Raw genomic sequence first — 26,432 nt, forward strand, 5'->3', positions numbered from 1 at the left:
TTCAAAAATGATACTTTTTGTTTGTTTTCAGTAATTGGGACAAAAACAATTCTTAAAAGAGAGAAAATTATTGATAAACATAAATTTCTGTTTACCAAGTACCACATCTGCATAACAAACCTTGAATTTTCTCAGATAATCACTGCACTGGAAAAATTACTGGTTTAAGAAAGCATCACCAATATTCCTCTCCACTTGCACCTTCTACAGCACCCCTGAGAACTACAACCCCAACAACAACAGGCAGCCCAACAGCCCTGAGATGGTAAAGATGCCTTGAATAGCCAGCTGCTAGCCAACACATCTTCCACAGCAAGCAAGCCCCGTGAACTTGGAGAATAGCATGCATGACCTTCACACTAGGACACTGTTGCTTCATCTCCAGGGAAGATAAGGCACATTTTCCCCCTATCCCCCAACTCCCACTGACCATCTTATTAGAATGACAAGGAGAGAAATTTGGCTAAAGTCAGATCCATGGACTGAAAGTCAAAGCAGAGAAAGAGTTAGGCAAATATTTAAGTCCCAAAGTAAACTTTGTTCAAAAATTTAAGGAGCAAATATAATCATTCACACCAGAAAACAGGTACTCTGAGTCAAGGGATCTTTGTTTGCTCTCATAAGTGGTATATAAAAACCTCTGGGGCTCAGTTCTTTGAGGGTCCAACTCTTGATTTTGGCTCAGGTCATGATCCTAGGGTCATGGGATTGAGCCCCACATGGAGATGGGTGTGGATGCCTGCTTAGGATCCTCTCTCCCTCCCTCTCCCTCTCTCTCTCTCTTTCTCTCTCTCCCTCCCTCCCTCCCTGCTTCCCTCCCTCCCCCTCTGCCACTCTCCCCAACTGGTGCACTCTCTCTTGCTCTCAAATTAAAAAAAAAAAAAAAAAAAAAAAAAAAAAGCTCTGGATATCCAAGATCAATCCATTTTCTAATTTTAGTATTTTACTGCTAATAGTTACCTATAGAACTCCCATAGATTGTAATTCAAGGTAAAGAGGGAAATCTTACAAACTAATTAAGCATTTTAGTTATTAATTTACTAAAGAGTATCTTGTTAAAAACCAGGGGCACCTGGCTGGCTCAATCGGGGGACCATAAAACTCTTGATTTCAGAGTTGTGAGTTTGAGTCCCATGTTGGGAATAGAGATTACTTAAAAATAAAATCTTAAAAAAAAAAATCACTTCCCTGGAAGTCTATTTCACAACACTGCTTTATAGTGGTACAGGATAATTGAAATTAGTATAAAAAGATGATTTAAAGTGATAAATGGATGATTTTCTACATTAATATATATTTATATGTATTTGAAAAATGCAAATGCACAACAAAATAGTACAATTACATTTTAAAATTTAGATTAGGAAATGTTTTGGGGTGATAAAAATATATTCCTCTTTTTTAAAAAATATATTGATTTTGGGAGGGAGCGCAGGCAGGGGAGGGGCAGAGAGAGGGGGACAGAGGATAGAAGTGGGCTCTGCAAGGACAGCAGGGAGCTGGATGTGGGGCTTGAGCTCACAAACTGGGAGGTCATGACCTGAGCCGGAAGGCTGACCCTCAGCAGACTGAGCCACCCAGGTGCCCCTATATTCTCTATTTTGATCAGGGATGGTAGTTACAGGATTGTATACACTTAAAAACTCATGAAACTCTACACTTAAGATCTTCCATTGTGTTTAAATTTTACCTCAATCAAAAATTAAATTAAGAAAAATGTAAGTCAAATGAAGAAAACTGTAGTAACTAACAATATAGAAAATGGCAAAATGGTGATAGAATACCTGAATGATTCAAGTTTGGGGAACACTGGCCTGTCTACAGAAAGGTGAACGACACCCACAAAGAATCCAAAAGGAAACCAAATGAGTTTTGAATTCTGACTGTGACTCTTCCCAAGGGGTTCTTCTGCTTACTATTCTTTTCAGAGATTTCTCTCTGCCTGGGGCTAGAAGCCAGCAGTAAGGATCTATTATAATATTTATCTTTGGGGAAAGATGCATATAAAGCTAGTGAATCAAGTGAGTTGCAGTACATGAATTCCATATTAACAGCAAGCTTATTAATTAACACAAATATTTAGACATCTAGTCATAAAATATAAGCAACTTATACTGAAACTGGGCTAATGAAAATTTCCTGCTTTAGTATAAAGAATTTTTGCAATAATTTTAGGGGAAAATATTTTTTTCATCAGAAAATATAATAGCTTAATTTCCTCATACAGAAATGTATAAATCAAGAGAGTGATCATTAATTTTGTCTTTCAAAGTGTTACAAGTTAAAGTCTTGGCATTAATAAAAGCAAAGTGTTAGGAAAAAAAGATACCCATACATGCACATTATAATCTCTGTATATAAGCCAAATTAGAAAGCCAAATGACAAAGAGATCCTTTTCCAATTAGTAACAATATCTGAGATAGCCTTAATTAGAAATATATAAAATTTTACACTAAAAAAAAACTAAAGAGAAATGAATAGACAGTTATGTTTCTGCATGCATTTATTTAGTATTATAAACATGTACTTTTTCCCTAAATTAATACAGAGATTTTCTACAATGCCAATCATCATCTCAACAGAATTCTTCTTGGGACTTCACTAAATAACTCTAAAGTTCATTTGTGTGTAGTTGAAGCTATTTAAATTGTGCCTTTATTGGGGCGCCTGGGTGGCTCAGTCGGTTAAGCGGCCAACTTCGGCCCAGGTCATGATCTCGCGGTCCGTGAGTTTGAGCCCCGCGTCGGGCTCTGTGCTGACAGCTCAGAGCCTGGAGCCTGTTTCAGATTCTGTGTCTCCCTCTCTCTGGCCCTCCCCTGTTCATGCTTTGTCTCTCTCTGTCTCAAAAATAAATAAACGCTAAAAAAAAAAAAAAAAAAATTTAAATTGTGCCTTTATTGGGGCTGCTAAAGGAAAGGCAAGATAGGGTAGGGTGAACTGTTCAGGATTGGCTAGTTTGAATAATTCTGGAGGGCTCTGGCCTATGGGAATGGTCTCCAGTTGCCTGGTACTTGATTCTGGGATGATTTAGGGCAATGGAAATAATGGCTTCATGTTTCAGAGTTTGGTAAGAAGGTGGTTGAGGGATATGGGTTTGGGACTGGTTGGTTTGCCTATGAAAGATGTACCCTTTGCTACCTAAAAGGGGCAGTCCACCCACTAGAAAGGTTTTTTTAAATGGCAAAACATCATAATATACAGAAAACAGAAATATACATACATACACACACGTATACACAGACACAATACAATCTGAAAAGTAAACAGACAAAACCCAGGAAAACAATTTTTGAAAAATTACAGTCATGAAGGATCACGAATTCACACATTAAAGATAAACAATAATTAAAGCAATTTGAAATCTGTTTTAAGACCAGATAGATTGGGGCGCCTGGGTGGCTCAGTTGGTTGAGGATTTGACTCTTGATCATGGCTCAGGTCATGATCTCATGGCTGGTGATTTCAAACCCTGCCTTGGGCTCTGTGCTGACAATGCAGAGCCTGCTTGGGATGCTCTCTCTTCCTCTCTCTCTGCCCCTTCCCTGCCTGTGCTGGTGTGTGCATGTTCTCTCTCTCTCTCTCTCTCTCTCTCTCTCTCTCTCAAAACTTAATAAATAAACTTAAAATACAGAGACCAGATAGATGAATCGATATAGAAATAGGTATTTTGACATGTTAAATGTCATGTATTACTTTATGAAGAAGATATATTATACATTATAAAGAAGATTCAAAACAGTAAAGAAGGGAAAGATTACTTGTTAGTCAATAAATGGTATCGGAGGGACACCTGGGTGGCTCAGGTTAAGCATCTGACTCCTGGTTTTGGCTCAGTACATGATCTCATGGTTTCGTGAGTTCAAGCCATGTGTAAGGCCCTGCGATGACATTATGGAACCTTCTTGGGATTCTCTCTCTCCCTCTCTCTCTACCCCTTCCCCACTCATACTGTCTCTGACTCCCTCAAAATAAACTTAAAAAAAAAATTAAATGAATGGTATTGGAATAACTAGCAGTATAGGGGAGGAAAAATGTCTTTTTCCTCTATCTTTCTAAGTTCTCAGTTGGGGCCCCTGTAAAAAAAAAATAGATTAACAAGAGAAAAGCATACGGATTTATCTAATTTAAGTTTTATGTGACCTAGGAGCCTTCATTAAGAACATGAAGACCCAAAGAAGCAGTTAAACCTGAGAGTTTTTATGCTACGCTTGAAGAGTGGAAGGTCATGGGAATATGTGACAGGACAGGAAAGGGTAGGAGCTAATTGCAGTAAACTGTGGGAAGCAGTAAGGCTTATTCCCTCAGATTCCTCTTGGGCTCCCTTTGTCTTCAGAGGCAAGAATGCTCCTTTTCTTCCAGTCTAGGGATGACATCTCACATGAGGTTCTTATAACCTGCTCCAGGGAAAGTCAGAAAATCCTTCCTGCACCTGCCATTTCACAAATTCCTTCCGCTTGAAATACTCAATATACCAAGATGCCATATTTGGGGGTAGCATGTCCCTATCTATGAAGTCTATGCTAAGTAATAAATAAAAAATCTCAGAAATATAGATGTGAGCACACCACATACAAATACTTCTGTATTTCCAGGAAAAAAAATGACAGAAAAGCAAGCATATATTGAAACTATGACAAAAAATTAATATTTTCATTACTAGTATATAAAATGTTCATCTAGGGGTGCCTGGGTGGCTCAGTCGGTTAAGTGTCTGATTTCAGCTCAGGTCATGATCTCACAGTCTGTGAGTTCGAGCCCCACGTCAGGCTCTGTGCTGACAGCTCGGAGCCTGGAGCCTGTGTCTCCCTCTCTCTCTTCCCCTCCCCTGCTCATGCTCTGTCTCTCTCTGTCTCAAAAAAAAAATTTTTTTTTCAAAAAATTTAAAAAAAAATAAATAAAATGTTCATATAAATTTGTAAGAAAATATTAAGAACTCAGGCACAATTTACCTCAAGTCAAAGAAATGCAAATTAAAAGAATAAAGTATGATGTACCCTGGCAACAAAATCTTTATGTAATAACACCTGTCGATGACTGTGGCGTTTGCATGCACTGCTGGTGAGACTGAACAACCTGACATGTTCCTATTTATTGTCCTAGGGATCCTTCTACTGGGAATTATCAGAAGGAAACAAAACATGTGGTGGGAAAGGAAGCAATATTCACAGAGATTTGCATCAAAGTGTGACCAACTGCAATAGGAGAAAGATGAAATGAATCATAACATATTTTAATAAAGGGCAGTCTTTTAAATCATGTCACAAAAGCTCTAAAGTCCTAAAAGAAAAAGTTTTACTATATATAAGCACAGCAAGAGAACTAGAAAAAAACTTAAAAGGCAAACCGAAAAAATGTTTGCAGCATATTAACAAAGTATTAAGGATCAATAACTAAAGAGAGCACCTACAAATCGAGAGAGAGAGAGAGAGAGAGAGGCCAGCCTATGGAAGAAACGGGCAGGAGTATAAATAGGCAGTTTTCAGAAGAAATATAATGTCCAATAAGTACATTAAACAATGCTCAACTTCATTAAAATAAAAAAATAAGTAACAGCAAATGAAAGTAACAATGACATGTTTTTCACCTTTTAAATATTGGCAAATATGTAAAGATTGGTGATATCTAAAGCTGGCAAGAGAGTGAGAAAAGCATTGGTAAGAACATTCAGATATAGCTGTTTTGAAAAGAATTTGACAGTACTTTACTAGAATTTTTAACTTTTATTTGGAAATAATTTTAGAATTGCAGAATATTGCATATTAGCTCAAAAGAGTTCCCATATATCCTTCACCCTGCTTCCCCTAATGTTGTTAACATTACACATATCATAGTACAATTATCAAAACAAAAAATTAACATTGCTATAAATTCTTAACTAAATAAAGATCTAATTCAAATTTCATCAGTTTTTCCATTGATGTCCTTTTTTTTGTTTCAGGATCCAACTAGGATTACACATTATGTTTGGTTGTTATGGCCTTTTGTTTCCTTCAATATGTAACAATATTTCAATCTTTCCTTATATATAACCAGATTTTAAACACCCACATCATTTACCCAAGCAATTTCACTTATAGGAATTATTCTGTTGAAATTTCTGCACAAATGTGCAAAAATGGACAAGGATGCTTATTTCCAGATTTTGAAATCCTGAAATTTAGAGGTGAGGTAACAAGCGGGAAGAAAATGACTTATCCTTTCCGCTTTAAACACTTTTGTATTCCTTGGTATTTTTTCCCTAGTATGTATTACATAAGTTTATAATAAAAATACAATAAAACAAATTATAAAGAAAAAAGACTGTTAATGGCTAGAGTTGGCATGTTAAAGCAGTCTCGATATTCTCTTACACTAATAACAGGACAGTAATTGGTAAAAATAACGTTGGGGAATATTTTGGATGGGAGTGTTTAACAATTTGGCAAAATTTAAAATGTGCCTACTCTTTGAAACAGCAAGCCCTCTTCTAGAAATTTTTAGTGTAGAAATATTTACAGAAACATTTAAAGAGGTTTGTATATACTGATGTTACTGCATTTTTATTTATAATTTTACTAATTCAGAATCAACCTAAATGTCCAAGAGAGTGTTCTACATGAAGACATTTCCATAAAATTATATGCTATGCTACTGGGTTAAGGCCTGATAAATCTCTGACTTGAAAAGATGTCCAAAATATATTATTATTATTATTATTATTATTTTAATATTTATTTATTTTTGAGACAGGGAGACAGAGTGTGAGCAGGGGAGGGGCAGAGAGAGAGGGAGACAGAGAATCCAAAGCAGGCTCCAGGCTCTGAGATGTCAGCACAGAGCCCAAGGCAGAGCTCTAACCCATGAACTGTGAGATCCTGACCTGAGCCAAAGTTGGACACTTAACCGACGGAGCCCCCCAGGCGCCCCCACAATATATTACTGAATGAAAAAAGTTTAATTCATTTATGTTAATAAAGTACATATATGTATACATATACATATTTATTCATAAGCATTTATTTGTGCACATACCTATATCTAAACATGCATAAAGTATATAAAACTATTAACAGTTGCTTTTCTTTTAAAATTGAAATTATACGGGGCGCCTAGGTGGCGCAGTCGGTTAAGCGTCCGACTTCAGCCAGGTCACTATCTCGCGGTCCGGGAGTTCGAGCCCCGCGTCGGGCTCTGGGCTGATGGCTCAGAGCCTGGAGCCTGTTTCCGATTCTGTGTCTCCCTCTCTCTCTGCCCCTCCCCTGTTCATGCTCTGTCTCTCTCTGTCCCAAAAATAAATAAACGTTGAAAAAAAAATAAATAAAATTGAAATTATAGCTGGGAAAGGGTTTATACCTGTTTTTTGTGTTTAAAAATTTTTTTTAAATACTTATTTATTTTTGAGGGAGAGACAGTGCTTGAGTGGGGGAGCGAGCGACATAGAGAAAGGGAGACACAGAATCTGAAGCAGGCTCCAGGCTCTGAGCTGTCAGTACAGAGCCCAAAGCAGGGCTTGAAACCATGAAACATAAGATCATGACCTGAGCTGAAGTTGGACGCTTAAGTGACTAAGCCACCCAGGTGCCCCTATTTTTTGTTTTTTTCACAATGCTACTTCTCTAATTAAAAACAAAACAAACGGGATAGAAGGAACATACTTAAAGATCATAAAAGCCATTTATGAAAAGCCCACAGCTAACATCATCCTCAACGGGGAAAAACTGAGAGCTTTTTCCCTGAGATCAGGAACACGACAGGGATGCCCACTCTCACCGCTGTTGTTTAACATAGTGCTGGAAGTTCTAGCATCAGCAATCAGACAACAAAAGGAAATCAAAGGCATCCAAATTGGCAAAGATGAAGTCAAGCTTTCACTTTTTGCAGATGACATGATATTATACATGGAAAATCCGATAGACTCCACCAAAAGTCTACTAGAACTGATACATGAATTCAGCAAAGTTGCAGGATACAAAATCAATGTACAGAAATCAGTTGCATTCTTATACACTAACAATGAAGCAACAGAAAGACAAGTAAAGAAACTGATCCCATTCACAATTGCACCAAGAAGCATAAAATACCTAGGAATCAATCTAACCAAAGATGTAAAGGATCTGTATGCTGAAAACTATAGAAAGCTTATGAAGGTAATTGAAGAAGATTTAAAGAAATGGAAAGACATTCCCTGCTCATGGATTGGAAGAATAAATATTGTCAAAATGTCAATACTACCCAAAGCTATCTACACATTCAATGCAATCCCAATCAAAATTGCACCAGCATTCTTCTCGAAACTAGAACAAGCAATCCTAAAATTCATATGGAACCACAAAAGGCCCCGAATAGCCAAAGTAATTTTGAAGAAGAAGACCAAAGCAGGAGGCATCACAATCCCAGACTTTAGCCTCTACTACAAAGCTGTCATCATCAAGACAGCATGGTATTGGCACAAAAACAGACACATAGACCAATGGAATAGAATAGAAACCCCAGAACTAGACCCACAAACGTATGGCCAACTCATCTTTGACAAAGCAGGAAAGAACATCCAATGGAAAAAAGACAGTCTCTTTAACAAATGGTGCTGGGAGAACTGGACAGCAACATGCAGAAGGTTGAAACTAGACCACTTTCTCACACCATTCACAAAAATAAACTCAAAATGGATAAAGGACCTGAATGTGAGACAGGAAACCATCAAAACCTTAGAGGAGAAAGCAGGAAAAGACCTCTCTGACCTCAGCCGTAGCAATCTCTTACTCGACACATCCCCAAAGGCAAGGGAATTAAAAGCAAAAGTGAATTACTGGGACCTTATGAAGATCAAAAGCTTCTGCACAGCAAAGGAAACAACCAACAAAACTAAAAGGCAACCAACGGAATGGGAAAATATATTTGCAAATGACATATCGGATAAAGGGCTAGTATCCAAAATCTATAAAGAGCTCACCAAACTCCACACCCGAAAAGCAAATAACCCAGTGAAGAAATGGGCAGAAAACATGAATAGACACTTCTCTAAAGAAGACATCCGGATGGTCAACAGGCACATGAAAAGATGTTCAGCGTCGCTCCTTATCAGGGAAATACAAATCAAAACCACACTCAGGTATCACCTCACGCCAGTCAGAGTGGCCAAAATGAACAAATCAGGAGACTATCGATGCTGGAGAGGATGTGGAGAAACGGGAACCCTTTTGCACTGTTGGTGGGAATGCAAATTGGTGCAGCCGCTCTGGAAAGCAGTGTGGAGGTTCCTCAGAAAATTAAAAATAGACCTACCCTATGACCCAGCAATAGCACTGTTAGGAATTTATCCAAGGGACACAGGAGTACTTATGCATAGGGGCACTTGTACCCCAATGTTCATAGCAGCACTCTCAACAATAGCCAAATTATGGAAAGAGCCTAAATGTCCATCAACTGATGAATGGATAAAGAAATTGTGGTTTATATACACAATGGAGTACTACGTGGCAATGAGAAAAAATGAAATATGGCCTTTTGTAGCAACGTGGATGGAACTGGAGAGTGTGATGCTAAGTGAAATAAGCCATACAGAGAAAGACAGATACCATATGGTTTCACTCTTATGTGGATCCTGAGAAACTTGACAGGAACCCATGGGGGAGGGGAAGGAAAAAAAAAAGAGGTTAGAGTGGGAGAGAGCCAAAGCATAAGAGACTGTTGAGAACTGAGAGCAAACTGAGGGTTGAGGGGGGTGGGAGGGAAGAGAGGGTGGGTGATGGGTATTGAGGAGGGCACCTTTTGGGATGAGCACTGGGTGTTGTATGGAAACCAATTTGACAATAAATTTCATATATAAATAAAAAAAAAAGATACTTATTAAAAAAAAAAAAAAAAAAAAAAAAAACAAAAAAAAAACAAAACAAAACAAAACAAAACAAAAAAAACTCTTAAAAGTAATAAGAATGGTAAAACAACATGAAAAAGATTTGTGATATAATGCATAAATGAAAACAATAATGGTACATTACTCAATGATTAAAGCCATGCAAATAAACATATGCATATAGAAATAACTGTAAACAAATGCATAAAATTAATTAAAAATTATAATCGAGGGGATGGATTTTGGATGATTTAAAAATTCTGTTCTCCATGGGGCGCCTGGGTGGCGCAGTCGGTTAAGCGTCCGACTTCAGCCAGGTCACGATCTCGCGGTCCGTGAGTTCGAGCCCCGCGTCGGGCTCTGGGCTGATGGCTCAGAGCCTGGAGCCTGTTTCCGATTCTGTGTCTGCCTCTCTCTCTGCCCCTCCCCCATTCATGCTATGTCTCTCTCTGTCCCAAAAATAAATAAACGTTGAAAAAAAAAATAAATAAATAAATAAAATAAAAATTCTGTTCTCCAAATACAATGTTATTATATTACTTCCAAAAAAATTATATTATGATTAAAATGTTGGACTTCCTTAAAAAAAAGACTTTTACATAATCTTAACTATCTAATAGACTATGATGCTATTATAAATCTGAAAATTTTAAATATTCTTAAATCCTTCCTATTTCTAAGAAGAAATTAGAGAAGTACTAGGCATTTATTAAACAAGTACCTACAAAATGTAGCAAACTCTATGCTGTTTTAATTGCTTTTCATGTTAACCTTTATAACAACCATACAAGGTAATTCTTATTGTTCCCAAATCAGAGATTAATCCAATGAGGCACAAAGATGTTAACTTGCCTAAGGTCACACAACTAAGTAGCGGAACTAGCCCTTGAAAGCAGATCTGGTTCATTCATAAGTTCCTACTCCTTCTACCACACTATAGTGTTTCCTGAATCTTCGTTTTTTATATTCAAACATCTCGCAGAACTGTAACAGGCAACACCATCAGCTACTCCACCTATCTTCCGCATACACTACTATTTTTATTCCTTTATTTATTTCTTGGGCCAAGTGACCCAGATATTTACTCTGGTCTGCACAAGTCCTTTGACATTCTGAAAGTATTTACTGAGCTGTTATAAATATTTCATGGAATATTAGAGCAGGAAGGGACTTAGGAGACAATCAGATCTTCCCCTTTTTTTTTTTTTTTTTTTTGGCAAGTGGAACTCAGAGGTAGGTGAGACTTACTCTAATTCTTTTTCATTCAGACTGCTGCCATTGGGCAGAGCAGTGGTCAGGTGAAAAGGTGTGGGCACCTTTACTACTCACCTCTATCTTAACATGTGGCTGAAGAGCTAAAAGAAGGGGCCTATGGGAATGGCAGAGGCTTGCAGATAGAGCTCTCATATTTGACCCAAGAAGCACTTTCCTAATAGGCACTTAGGAACAGTATTCAAGGTGGGAACATTCTTATACCTTGGTTCAAACAGGTTGTAGAGACTGCCACTACAACTCAGCACAGGCCAACACCTAACTTTGACAACTTATTCCGCAAGGTCATTTCATGATTCAAGGGAGGCAAGTGACACTGTGGTTAGCTTTAATCTATCAAGCCCATTTGGGGAATTTATCCTATAAAAATAATGGCATCAGTATTTTAAAATATATGCATAAAGATGTTTATTAAAGCATTGCATGTAGCAGTATCAAACCACAACAGCAACTTGAAAAACTCCCAAACATTCATCAATATAGAGCTCACTGATTAAAACTGATATATCTGTTATGGTATGCTATATAGAAGGCTAAAAACAGATCTGTATCTGCTTAAGTAGTTAAATCTGTAGAATAATATATATAATAAGATCTCATTGTTGTAAAAACGAGACAATCACAAAGCATTTATACATGTACATATATACCTCTGTTTATATAAATAAAGAAAATAGACTATTAAGACTTGCAACCCAGGGTAAGGGGCTGTACAGAAAACTACCTTACTTGTTTTTATCATTCATCTTTGTAATGTAATTTTTGCAGTGGTGAACATCCCTATGCCTATTTTCTTTATTCATTAACCATAGACAATAATGATTACCTCACATAATTGTTGTTGAATCAAATGAAGTAATGTATGTGTATCCCTGGCCTTTGTAGGCACTTAATACATCATACTGTTATTTTTTAAAATTTTTATTTATTTAATTTTGAGAGAAAGACAGAGCACGAGCAGGGGAGGGGCAGAGAGAGAAGGAGATACAGAATCTGAAGCAGGCTCCAGGCCCTGAGCTGTCAGCACAGAGCCCGACCCGGGGCTCAAATGCATGAATGCGAGATCAGGACCTGAGCTGAACGCTTAACTGACTGAGCCACCCAGGTGCCCCACATATCATCATCATCATCATCATCATCATCATCATCATCATCATCTTTTGCTTTCACACCAGCAACTTTCTTTTGTCCACCTATAGTGTTTTATATAAAACAGTTCTATCTTAAATTTTTTTTTTAACCTTTATTTATTTTTGAGAGACAGAGAGAACAAGCAGGGGAGGAACAGAGAGAGAGGGAGACACAGAATCTGAAGCAGGCTCCAGGCTCTGAGCTGTCAGCACAGAGTCTGATGCAGGGCTCCAACCCACGAATTGCAAGATCATGACCTGAGCCGAAGTCAGTTGCTTAACCGAGTGAGCCACCCAGGCGCCCCAAAACATTTCTATCTTTAAAAAAAATACTGTCTTCGATATCCATAGATCCAAATGTATAAAAAAATAAAAGCTACCATATTAGTTGAAATTAACACTCAAACTCTAATAGGACTAGCTTGCTAAACTTTAATAAGAACTAAGAAAAACTAAGATTAAGTAAAATTATCTAAGGAGCACTGTGGGAGTATGGCAAATTCCTTAACTTCTCTAACTATAAATGATCTCCTTTGTAATATGATGATGATAATGTCTGCTATGCCTTCTTCCCAAATAATCTCAATATGTAAATATTTAAACATAGATTTCTTATCACAATTGTAAAGTGTTTACAAATGGAAAGGGTAGCAATACTATGAAATATTTCTAAATGTTTATTTTTTTGAAATACAAAGAGATCAATACATTTCATGTATCTGTGTTTAGTAATGTTTGATTTTAAGACTGCTAAAAATCATCTCAAATTTCCTACAGATTTATAAATGTTTTCCATGATTTCTCAGTAACTGCACTTCTATTCTTACAGCTAAATATATACTTAAATACATTACAATATGTTGAATAGAAAATAAGTAAATTATTCAATAATTTCAAGAACAATGTGTTTATTCCACTCCATAAAAAGCTTGCACTTGCATGCAGTTTCTTATGTAGATTCTCTTCCTTATGATTTTAACATTTTGTTTTCTCTAGCTTAATGTATTGTAAAAATATAGTATATATTACATATAACATACAGAAATCTGTATTAGTTGATTATTTACGTTTTTAATAAGGCCTTCAGTTGGCAATAGGCTATTAGTAGTTAAGTTTTGGGGGAGTCAGAAGTTATACATGGGTTTCTGACTATAGTGGTCAGTGCCCCAAATCTCTGTTGTTCAAGGGTCAATTGTATCTCTGTAGTTTGCTGAGTCTAGCAGCACATTCAAAAATCATGCCAAATGTTAGGCAGTTTTTGTGAAATAGTTCTGTTCCATGCATTGCAAGATATCTAGTTTCCTTAACCTTTGCCCAACAAAATGCCCTGTATTCCCCAAATTACTATAACCCAAGACACTTCTACAAATTCCTAACATATCTCATAGGGAGATGTCTCTCAAATTATCTGTGTTAAAGGACGTTTTGTCCCTAATTTGCCTAAGATCTATACTTCTATACAAAATTAAAAACAGAAACAAGTTACTAGGAAAAAAGTGAAATAGAAAACAAATATAAAATATAAGTTCTATTTTATCATTACATTCAACAGAAAAAAATGACCCTGTGGAATTACTATACAAGTTTCTAAATGGTTCCTCTCATTTTTGGCTTTTATCTCATTGCAGACCAATAATAAATAGTTTGCAGACCAGCTCTGGTCCATGGACCACACTTTAAATAGCACTGTCCTAAAGACAGTAGTATAGCTTTCACTGAGAATCACTGGTAAAAATAAAACAGTATATAAAAATGTTAGTTATTATCCTTATCATTTTTTATTCTAAATATCCTTTAGCTGAGACTAAAATAAACAATTCTACCCACATTAACAATGCTATCTCAAAAATTCCTGTCTAAATCTTCAGACATACACACAAGTCCTATTTCCTCTTGTTTGTTTTTAAACGTTTATGTATTTATTTTGAGAGAGAGAGAGAGAGAGAGAGAGAGAGCGAGCACTCCCGTGCAGGCAGGGGAAGGGCGGAGAGAAAGGGAGAGAGAGAATCCCAAGTAGACTCTGTGTTGTCAGCACAGAGCTCGACGTAGGGCTCAATTCCACAAACTGAGATCGTCCTGCGTCAAAATCAAGAGTTGGACGCTCAACCGACTGAGCCACCCAGGCACCCCTTCTTTCTGTTTTAAAAGGCAACCTTGTCTTCTATGATATTGACTTCCTCTCTGCAAAGGTGCAGCAACATTATTTAGCCAGTGAAAAGTACAGACTACTTTTACAAGTCAAAAAGCAAAAGAGTTGATTTCAAAAAGGCCCATGACCTATGTACATACTCAGAATATAAAAACAACACTTACTTCCTTGCCTGTTCATCTATAGGTTTGTGTCCAAAATCTTTTCTGTTCTTCCAGGTTACACTCAACCTTTCCTGGGTCCACCCTGCACCAACACCACCATTCAACCCAGGAAATACTACAGGGATAGGCTTTCCTTTCAATCACAGTTCTTTTTATGACACCAATATATTATTTGTCTAAAAGAATTTGTTTTAAGAATTGGCTCTTTCTCTTTTTTCAGTAGTGTCCTGTTAAGAATACTGTCACTTGAGGAGAATGTCAAAGGTTCATCCTATCCCAATCAAGTTTTGACAATAGGTAGAGTTAAACATCTCCCTGCATATACAAATTGATGTGTTAGAATTCTTTTAAAATGCTCTTGACTTCACAAACTTTAGGGGTGCCAGGGTGGTTCAGTTGGTTAAGCGTCCAACTTCGGCTCAGGTCATGATCTCACAGTTCGTGAGTTCCAGCCCTGCCTTGGGCTCTGTGCAGACAACTCAGAGCCTAGAGCCTGCTTCAGATTCTGTGTCTCCGTCTCTCTCTCTGCCCCTCCTCTGCTTGCACTCCATCTCTCTCTCTCCATCTCTCTCTCTCTCTCTCTCTCTCTCTCTCTCTCTCAAAAGTAAACATTAAAAAATTAAAAAAAAAAATTTTATTTAAAGATTCTATGTTTAGATTTATACAAATGGCTGATACTGTTCTCAACTTCAAGGTAAAGTCCATATTAAGCTGTGAATTTTAATTATTTAAATCTTCCATGAGATTGCACACATTCCAATAACATGGTATACAAAAAATATTTTAGTATAGGAGAGTATGTTTGTGAAATACAACTTTTAAAAACAATTTTTTTAATGTTTATTTATTTTTGAAAGACAGAGAGAGACAGAGCATGAGTGGGGGAGAAGCAGAAAGAAAGGGAGACACAGAACCCAAAGCAGGCTCCAGGCTGTGAGCTGTCAGCACAGAGCCTGACGTGGGGCGCAAACCCACAAACCGTGAGATCATGACCTGAGCTGAAGTCAGACACTTAACTGACTGAGCCACCCAGGCACCCCTGTATGTGAAATATAAATAAAAGCAATTACTTACTTGTTAACTTTAAATATTGCTATCATTCTAATTCCTCATAAGTCTGTAACACTGATATAAGTAATCATAAAAATTAAATTTCTAGTGTTAACCTAAAAAAGGAAAAATGCACTCAACTAACATTTAGAAGAAAATACTGATTATATGTCATTTTGCTTTTAAATATTAATTCAATTTTCTTTTAAAAATAGCTTTAATCAAATGGAATTTGAAGTCTGCATATTTTATATAATGAAACATGATCTTACCCTTTTCTTGGCTACCACAGCAACTTTGCCATCTGCTTTGGATTTATCTGTAAGATAATAAAGTATGGCTGTTTCAAAAAAGTGCCTACACTCCTGTTCAAATAAATGCAACATTATACAGTTAGAATTTTCTACTTTCTCATGCTGTGATATGTGTTTTCAATGATTTTTTAATCATAATGCTATTAAACTCAACTTCTCCAAGTTGAGTATAACAAAATAATCCAAAGGTAATAATATCAGGGATCCGCATAGTTATTTGACAAGCCTCCTCCCTTAAATCTAACTGGTTGGCTGGATGTTTCCAAGTTAGCAACTAGTGTATCTTATTCCAGGTTCTGGTCAGCTAATGTGCTCTGGAGTATACAGGACCTGGAATGAAATCCCAGCTATCTCCACTTGCACATCTACTCTATGCCAGACATGGATAAAGACCTTACATAGACAATCTCTTGTTTAAACCTCATGATAAACTTGCAAAAAAGTATGTAGTCCATTTCCCAGCTAAGAAAGTTAAGGCTAAGTACCCTGCCTGAGGCCATGCAGTGGGGCCAGACCCATCTGACTGCAAGTGTTTAATCTTTATGTCTGCAGCTTCCATGCAGGACCCTTAAGCAACACTCAGCAAGGAGGATGATAAACAAATAGCACGTAGAAAACTATGTTAAGATATAATTTTGATATATGTAAAACTGTGCGTGTGAATTAGTAAAACTTATTGGCAATAATAATTAAGAAATTGTATTTTTTATGGGTTCAATGTAGAATTCCAATGAAATGAGTTATACATAAATTTTTATTCACACATATGTTTTATTAACCTTAATATTGTGGTAATGAAAAATGAAGAGAATTATGGACATTAATAATAAGGTTTTAGGGTTACATTTAACATTAAAAAATACCCCAAAATTTAATTTATCAATGTAGGACTATAATTCACAATGAAAACTTAAAACAAACAAAGAGAATAAATATCCATGGATATGAGAGTAAATAAATGCTGCTATCTAAAAGCAAATTTTGCAGGAAAAAATTATTGGCATAAAGCATACAAATCCAGAGAAGCAGGTTATTATATTTATGCCTATAATTAGTTGGCCACATGTAAACTGTCCTCTTTCCTATGTTCAGCTGTGTGCTTGAAATAATCCCTTCTTCTGGAATACCCTTTTTCTCCCCACTGATGAATGTATAAGACCATCCACGGTCACAGAAAATTCTTCCAACTAGGAGAAATAACCACCTTTGTTGCAAAACCACAGTCATGACAGGACACAGAACTTTCTTCCTTGTCTTATGGTTACTTCTATATACGTCAAAGCACCCTACAAGACTAGAATGTGCCTTAAAGTCAGGGGCCAAGTTTTATATGCAGTAGGTGCTCAATTTTTTTTATAATTAATAAATGTACATGTATCTTATTCAAAATCTCACATGGATCTGAAATACACATTTTACCTGAACGAATTAATATAACTTACGAGTTAAAATACATAGAACATTTACATGGTGTAAGTGACTATACTAGACAATGTAAGATATAAAACACCATATATGTTCTCAGACCCTTAGTTTCTTTATTGATAAACCAGGAGTAATAATTATTACCTTATTGGTATATTGTGAGATTCAAGTAACAGAATTTATGTAAATAAAACTCCTAAAACAATGTGTGGTAGATAATAGATTATTAACAGTGTTCTTTTACATTTAGCTAATAAAGACATTCTGGGGTATGGGTGCATGTGTGTGAGAGAGAGAGAGAGAGACAGAGACACATACAGAGAGATCTTAACCCTTGCAATACTAGGAAAAATAGGTTAGTGATTATACATGTTACTGTTGTATCATCTTGTTAAGTGATTCCATCATTCTACCATTTAAATAATTGTTTTAGTCTTTTTAACATAGTTGGGAATAAACTGATGAGTAATGATAAAATAGCAAAGATTAGTAAAATTCCATAATGCATTTCAGATTTACAAAAGAGCCCTGATGATAATTACAAGATTTTTCTCTTTCTTCTTTTGAAGACCTCTAATAACAATGAAAGTCATGATGAAATATCAATCTGTACACGCAGTTGAAAATGTACATAAAAGAAACTCAAAACTAAAATTGGATCCAATGGACCCTGGTCATATACTGGTCTTTTTTCCAGTTAGTGAAAAAAGAATACAATTTTGTTATTTTTCTCCTCAAAATATACATCATTCTTATGTAAAATTTCCAGTAGGGAGACACATTTGGAACAGAAATATCCAAACTGTTGTTCAAGGAACTTTTTATGTTGAAACGTTGCACAACCATCTCCCAGTGCAATATAGAAGTGTTTCGGGGGGTAACAACAGCCACTCTGATTTTCAAAGGGATTTGCCAAAGGGAAAGTCTGATGTAATGCTGAAAAACATTACAATCATTAGCAATTTTCCTATTAATAACAGTAGGTCCGTGTTCACCTTCAGCAACATTAAACACTTTCTAAGAGCTGAATTTTCCCTAGTGAGAAAGGTTTAATTTCCTCCCTTCAGAAATCTCTGCATGTGGGGACCCTCACACAGAGTGAAAAGCAGTTAACAGGAAATGTAGATTTGGATAATTAAAAGGGCCTTTACTCCTCTTCTGGGCTACATCCATATCATCGTTTTAAAGTGCAAAAGAGGAGCTGCAGGTAGAAAATGAAAATGTTCCGAATCAGTAGAGGTGGTTATGCCTCATGACTCATAACAGATGTTAAATTTTTTTTATTTACAACCGTATTAGAAAGGAGTACAAATATTAACATAAATCAGTGGCTTCTTTTTTAAAAAAAAATATTTTTTAAGGCTTATCCATTGATGGCCTCAGAAAATCTGTTAGTATATGCTTCTTTAAAGGCGACAGCTGAAAGCATGTTCTTAAAAAGGTAGAGGATATTCCAGTTTCCGATCTGGCATGTAAAGAGCTTAGAAGTCACACTCCATCCTCACAACAGGTAAAAAGCTGAACAAATTGAAAATCAATAACTCTTCTTAGATGCCTTAGAGAAATGAGGTCACAGGGCAAACCGCGGCCCCCAAATTTGGAGAGACAGGTGAATACAAAGAATCACAACTTAATGGAGCAGAAACCTCCACAGGAACTAGTGCTGGGGTAGGAACACATGAACTGTAATTGATGAATTGCTGGAGCCTCAATGTGAACAAGCCTGAGAGAGAAAAATTCTTGGGGGACCCAGTCATGCAGGAGGGAGGCACACTTTTATGCATTTACCTCCAGGAGCTATATCGGGTTCTCATAATAAAGACTGGAGAAAAACACCTTTGCACTTCCTCAGTGGGAAGAAAAAAGTAACCATTTTGAAACATGCCAGAGCATTCAGTTCTTAGCCGTTTGCTTTGAAGAGAAACTATTTTACCAGAGCCTAACCTATTCTGGTTTTCTCCGAGCCTGACCAATTAGTGGGGGAGGGAAATACCCAAATCAAGCATTCTATGGTTTTCCACGCAAGGAAGGGACATACCAACTCGGGATCCCCTCTATCCATTATGTACCATGTAAGGGGGTGAAAAAAAATGGGAAGCACTTGTACAGTTCAAAGCCCAGGACTAAGACCTAATCATAGAACCATAGAATGCTTGGAGCATCTGGGGGACTCAGATGGTTAGGATTCAACTCTTGATCTTGGCTCAGGTCATGGTCTAATGGTTCATGAGATTGAGCTCCGTGTCAAGCTCTGTACTGACAGTGCAGAGCCTGCTTGGGATTCTCTCTCTCCCTCTCTCTCTCTCTGCCCCTCCCCCCTCACACTAGCGCACGCGCTCTCTCTCTCAAAACAAACAAACAAACAAACAAACAAACAAACAAACAAATATAGAATGCCTTCCCTAGTCCCACATGCCTTACCACTACACTGCTAAAGGTCTCCTTACCACAGTTTCCATTACCTGGTACATCATGTTTGTCTTTCCACAAAAAGTACAAAGCATACGAAAAGCAAAAAACAGTCTGAAGTGACAGAGCAAGTATCAAAAGCAGACCCATGTATGTCAGAGATGCTGCAATGATCAGACTGTGAATTTAAAACAAGTACGCTTAATACGGTACGGGCTTTAGCGTTAGAAGTAGGCAACATTCAAGAACAAGTGGTTCTTGTAAGTAGAGACATGGAAATTCTAAGAAATAATAAAAAAGAAGTGCTGGGGATTCAAAATGCTGTAACAGAAATGAAGAATACCTTTGACAGGTTTCATCACTAGATTGGACACAGTTGAGGAAAGAATCTGTGAGCTTGAGGATATATTAATAGAAACTTCTAAAACTGAAAGCAAAGAGAAAAAAAATTGGAAAACAAAAGAAAAGAATATCCAGGATCAATGGGAAAACCACAAAAGTATAATATATGTGTAATGGGAATACCAGACAGAAAAGAAATAGAGAAAGGAACAGAAGAAATATTGGAAGCAATAATGACTGAGAATTTCCCCCGATTTAACGTCAGATACCGAATAATGATCCAGGAAGCTCAGAGGACAAGCAGTATAAATGCCAAAGGTAAGCGGTAAGCAAAGATAAAGGAAAATTATTGAAAGAAGCCTGGGGGAGGGTGGTGTGCCTTATCTGTAAAGGAGCAGATAGAATTTCATCCAATTCCCCTCAGAACCTGTGAGAACAAGAGGAGAGTGAGTGAAATAATTAGTGTTATGAGAGAAAAACCCACCAAATTAGAATTCAGTACCCTGTGAAATTATCCTTCAAAAATAAAGGCATATATATTTTGTCAGGCAAAGAAAAATTGAGGGAATTTGTTACCAGTAGATTTACCTTACAAGAAATGTTAAAAGAGAGCGGAAAATGATGTAGAGTAGAAACTTGTATCTACATAAAGAAAGGAATAGCATCAGGGAATGACTAAGTGAAGGTAAAATATAAACCTTTAATTTTCTTATTCTTTAACTGAAAACAATGTGTTCAAAATAGTAATAACAGCAACAATATGTTCAATTTAGGAAAACCATCTCCTTAAAAAGTTTTTTTTCTTAAAGAAACTTAAAAAGAAAGCATAATTGATATGCTAAGAAAGAAAAGAAAACAGAATTATATAAAATGTTCAATTAAACTACAAAAGGCAGAAAAAGAGTGAAAGAAAAAATAGGAGCAAAGAAAAACAAATGGAAAACAGTAACACATATGGTAGCTATTAATCCAACTATATCAATAACTATTTTAAATTTCAGTGTCTAATTATACCAATTAAAAAACAAAGACTGTTAGAGTGGATCAACTATATGCTGTCTACAAAAAAACTCACTTTAACTACAAAGACACACAGAGGTTAAAAGTAGAAAAATAGAGATATAGCATGTTAACACTAATTAAAAGAAAGTTATATTAATTTCAGACAGAGAATGCTTCAGAGCAAGGAAAGTTATCAGGGATAAAGAGAATATTAATTAATAATACAGTGGTTACTACTCCAAGAAGACATAATGATTATTAATATAAATGTGTCTAACAACAGTGTCAAAGCATGTAACACAAAAATTGATAGAACTCAAGGAAAATAGATAGACCCATTATGATAATTAGAGACGTTATCAGAAATGAGCAGGTCCAGAAGGCAGAAAATCAGTCAGGACATACAGTAGTTTCCCTTTATCTGTGGAGGATATGTTCCAAGACCCCAGTAGACACCTGAAACCATGGATAGTAATAAAACCTATATATACTGATTTTTTCCTATATATACATAGTCATGATACAGTTTAATTTATAAGTTAGGCAGGGTAAGAGATCTTAATACAATAGAGTAATTATAACCATATGCTCTGATAAAAATTGTGTGAATGTGGTCTCTCAAAATCTCTTATTGTAATGTACTCATCCTTCTTGTTTTATGAGATAAAATGCCTGCATGATGAGATGAAGTGAGGTGAATGACAGAGGCATTGTGACATACTGTTACGCTACTACTGACCTTCTGATGAAACATCAAAGGAGGATCACCTGCTTCTAGGCCACAGCTGACCACGGATAACTAAAACTGTAGAAAGTGAAACTGCATATAAGAGGAAACTATTGTACTTTGAACTCAACACCATCAATCGACTGAATATAATCTACACCTACAGACTACAACCTCAGTAGCAGAATACACATTCTTCTCATGCTCACTTGGAACATTCACCAAGATTGACTACGTTTTGGGCCATAAAATACTCCCTAACTCACTTTTGAAAACAGATATCATACAATAGTCTGCTCTCAGACCACAGTGGAATTAAACTAGATAACAAAACAAAACAAACAAAAAAACCCCAGAAAGATAACTATAAAACCCTCTAAATACTTGGAGATTAAACAACACATTTCTAAATAACATATGGGTCAAAAAAGAAATCGTAAGAGAAATTTTAAAATACTTTGGACTAGGGGCGCCTGGGTGGCTCAGTCGGTTGAGCGTCCGACTTCAGCTCAGGTCACAATCTCACAGTCTGTGAGTTCGAGCCCCGCGTCAGGCTCTGGGCTGATGGCCCAGAGCCTGGAGCCTGCTTCCGATTCTGTGTCTCCCTCTCTCTCTGCTCCTCCCCCGTTCATGCTCTGTCTCTCTCTGTCTCAAAAATAAATAAACTTAAAAAAAAAATACTTTGGACTAAATGAAAATGAAAATAAAGTTTATGAAAATTTGTAAGATGCAGTAAAAGCAGTATTTAGAGAGGAATTTACAGCATTAAAATGTGTATATTATGAAAAAACAAAGACCCAAAATCAATAAACTAAGCTTCCATCTTAGGAAACTAGAAAAAGAAAAGCAAGTTAAAATACGAAGTATGCACAAAAAATAAAAATTAGGGCAGAAACCAATGAGATTGAAAACAGGAAATCAATTGAGGAAATAAAACCAAAAGCTGTTTCTTTGAAAAGATCAATAAAAATAAGACACTAGCCAGGCTAACTAGAAAAAAAGGACAGAAAACATAAATTACTAATATCAAAAATGAAAGAGAGGGCATCATTACAGATGTGAAGATATTAAAAGGATAATAAAAGGAAATGCTGTCAATAACTCTATGCCCGCAAATCTGATATCTAGATGAAATGGACCAATTGTTTAAAAGACGTAATCTGTCAAAAGTCACCCAAGAATAAACAATCTAAGAAGCCTATATCTTTTTATAACATTGAATCAATATAATAACCTTACAAAACAAAAACACCAAGCCCAGATGGGTTCACTGGTGATTTCTACCAAATATTTATGGAAGAAATTATAGCAATTCTCTATAAGCTCTTCCAGAAGATAGAAGCAGAGGGAATACTTCCTAATTCATTCACTGAGGCCAGTATAACAAAACCAAACAAAGACATTACAAGAAAACTACGGACCGATTTCTCTAATGAACATAAATGCAAAATTCTCAACATACTACAAATCAAATCTAACAATGTATAAAAAGAATTATACACCATAAGCAAGTGAGATTTATCTGAGGTATACGAACGAGGCTGCTTCAACAGTAGGTTAAAAAAGAAAAGTCAAATATGATCATATCAGTTGTGCAAATAAAGCACTTACCAAAATCCAACACACCCATGCATGATAAAAATTCCCAGCAAACTAGGAATAAAGGGAAACATCCTCAATTTGATAAGGAGAATCTATAAAAATCCTACAGCTGACATCATACTCAATAGTAAGAAGCTCAAAGCTTTTTCCCTAAGATTAGGAATAAGTCAGAGATGTTCCTGCCTCAGAACTCTTTTCAATATTGTACTGGAACTCCTAATTAATGCAGTAAGGGGGAAAAAAGGAAGAAGAGTATAGATCGAGAAATAATAAAACTGCCTTTCTCAGTAGATGACATGAATATCTATGCAGAAAATCCAAAAAATCAAGAAAAATACTCCTGGAACAAATAAGTGATTATTGCAAGGTTGTAGGGCACGAGGTTAATACACAAAAGTCAATCACTTTCCTATTTACCAGCAATTAAAAAGTAGGATTTGAAATTAAGAACACATTACCATTTACACTAACACCCCCAAATGAAATACTTAGGCATAAATTTAACAAAAGATGGACAAGATTATATGAGGAAAACTACAAAACTCTGATGAACAAAATGAAAGAACTAAATAATGTGGATATATTTCATATTTATGGATGGGGAGTCTCAATATTGTCAAGATGTCAGTTCTTCCCAACTTGATCTATAGATTCAGTGCAATCTCAATGAAAATCCCAACAAGTTATTTTGTGGATATCAACAAACTGAATCTAAAGTTTATATGAATAGACAAAGATACAGAATAGCCATCACAATATTGAAGGACAGTTAGAGGACTTCATCCTACCTGACTTCAAGACTTACTCTAAAGCTACAATAATCAAGACAGTGTGATATTGGGAAAAGAATAACAAATAGATCAATGGAACAGAATAGACCGCCCAGAAACAGACTCTATAAATATAGTCAACTGATCTTTTACAAAAGAGCAAAGACAATATAATGAAGAAAAGTGTTTTCAATAACTGGTGTTGAACAACTAGATGTCTATGTGCCAAAAATGGATCTAGATCTAGACCTTACACCTTTCATAAAAATTAACTCAAAATCACACATCTAAATGAAAAATGCAAAACTATAAAACTCCTAGAGGGTAACACAGGAGAAAATGTAGATGACCTATGATATGCTGATGACTTTAGATATAACATCAAAGGCAAGGCCCATGAAAGAAATAATTAATAAGTTGGACTTCATTAAAATTAAAATGTATGCTCTGAAAAATGCACTGTCAAGAGAATGAGAAGATAATCCAGAGTGAGAAAAAAATATTTGCAAAATACATACCTGACAAAAGGACTGTTATTTGAAATATACAAAGAACTCTTAAAAGTCAACAAGATGAACAATTGAATTAAAAAGCAGGCAATGAAGAGACACCACAGCAAAGAAGATTTATAGATGGCAAATAAGCATATGAAAGCATGTTCATCATCATTGTATGTCATTTTCTAATGACATTTAATTGCAAATTAAAACACCACTGCAGGGGCGCCTGGGTGGCGCAGTCAGTTGAGCGTCCGACTTCAGCCAGGTCACGATCTCGCGGTCCGTGAGTTCGAGCCCCGCGTCAGGCTCTGGGCTGATGGCTCAGAGCCTGGAGCCTGTTTCCGATTCTGTGTCTCCCTCTCTCTCTGCCCCTCCCCCGTTCATGCTCTGTCTCTCTCTATCCCAAAAATAAATAAACGTTGAAAAAAATAAATAAATAAATAAATAAATAAATAAATAAATAAAACCCCACTGCAGACCTATTAAAATGGCCAAAATCCAGAACACTGACAACACCAAATTCTGGCAAGTATGTGGAGCAACAGGAACTGTCATTCATTTCTGGTAGGAATGTAAAAATGATGCAGCCACTTTGGAAGACAGTTTGGCAGTTTCTTATAAAACTAAACATACCCTTACCATATGATTCAGCAATTGTGTTCCTTGGTAGTTACCCAAATGAGCTGAAAACTTATGTGCACAAAAAAACCTATGTTGCATGTTTATGGCAGCTTTATTCATAATTGTCAAAACCTAGAAACAACCAAGATGTCCTTCCGTTGGTGAACGGATACATAAACTGTATTACATACAAACAATGGACTATTTTCAGTGCTAAAGAATCTACAGACATGGAGAAATGTAAACACATATTACTAAGTAAAAGAAGTCAATCTGAAAAGGCTACATACTGTATGACTCCAACTATATGATGTTCTGGAGGCTAAAAAGATCAGTGGTTGTGAGGTGTTGGCAGAGGGGTAGGAGTGGGGGAGAAATGAACATGTGGAACACAAAATTTTTAGGCCAGTGAAACAATTCTGTATGATACTACAACGGTGAATACACATCATCATACATTCGTCAAAACCTGTAGAATGTACAACACAAAGAGTGAACCTTAATGTAAACTCTGAATTTTGGGTGATAATGATATGTCAGTGTTGGTTCATGTTTCTCTGGGGCCAGAAGTTGATAGTGGAAGATACTGTATGGGTATAGGGCGGGGGCTTATGGGAACTCTGTACTTACTGCTTAATTTTTCTGGGAACCCGAAATTTTGCTGCTCTAAAAAATAAAGTTTATTTAAAACAAAACAAAACAGGGGCGCCTGGGTGGCGCAGTCGGTTAAGCGTCCGACTTCAGCCAGGTCACGATCTCACGGTCCGTGAGTTCGAGCCCCGCGTCGGGCTCTGGGCTGATGGCTCAGAGCCTGGAGCCTGTTTCCGATTCTGTGTCTCCCTCTCTCTCTGCCCCTCCCCCATTCATGCTCTGTCTCTCTCTGTCCCAAAAATAAATAAACGTTGAAAAAAAAAATTAAAAAAAAAAAAAAAAAAAAAAAAAAAAAAAATAAAACAAAACAAAACAATTCTAGGAAAAAAAAAGGTAGAAATAGGAACATCCACTCTAAGATGTAAAGCATGTAAGAAAATATTAATCCTACAAATAACACAAAATCTTAAAGCTAAATTATAAAGAGACCATATGGATAATACCCTACTCATTTTAAAAATACAATTATAA

The 26,432-nt window shown here is 36.3% G+C and overlaps 1 protein-coding gene across 5 annotated transcripts in view; it reads right to left on the reverse strand.

Moving 5' to 3' along the window:
• Nucleotides 1–26,432, reverse strand: part of ZCWPW2 (zinc finger CW-type and PWWP domain containing 2) — a 154,916-nt gene that overhangs the window by 33,693 nt on the left and 94,791 nt on the right. For 4 of the 5 annotated variants that reach the window (XM_086720593.1, XM_086720590.1, XM_086720594.1 and 1 more), the window contains exon 6: nt 15,871–15,917. The exons of the other annotated variant lie outside the window; for it this stretch is intronic. In XM_086720593.1, coding sequence (XP_086576719.1) covers nt 15,871–15,917 — 47 coding nt within the window. The remainder of the gene's footprint in view (nt 1–15,870; nt 15,918–26,432) is intronic. 5 annotated transcript variants of the gene reach the window in all.

This window comes from Puma concolor, chromosome C2, assembly GCF_028749965.1.
Source record: "Puma concolor isolate L17-30 chromosome C2, mPumCon1.1.hap2, whole genome shotgun sequence".
Lineage (NCBI taxonomy): Eukaryota > Metazoa > Chordata > Mammalia > Carnivora > Felidae > Puma > Puma concolor.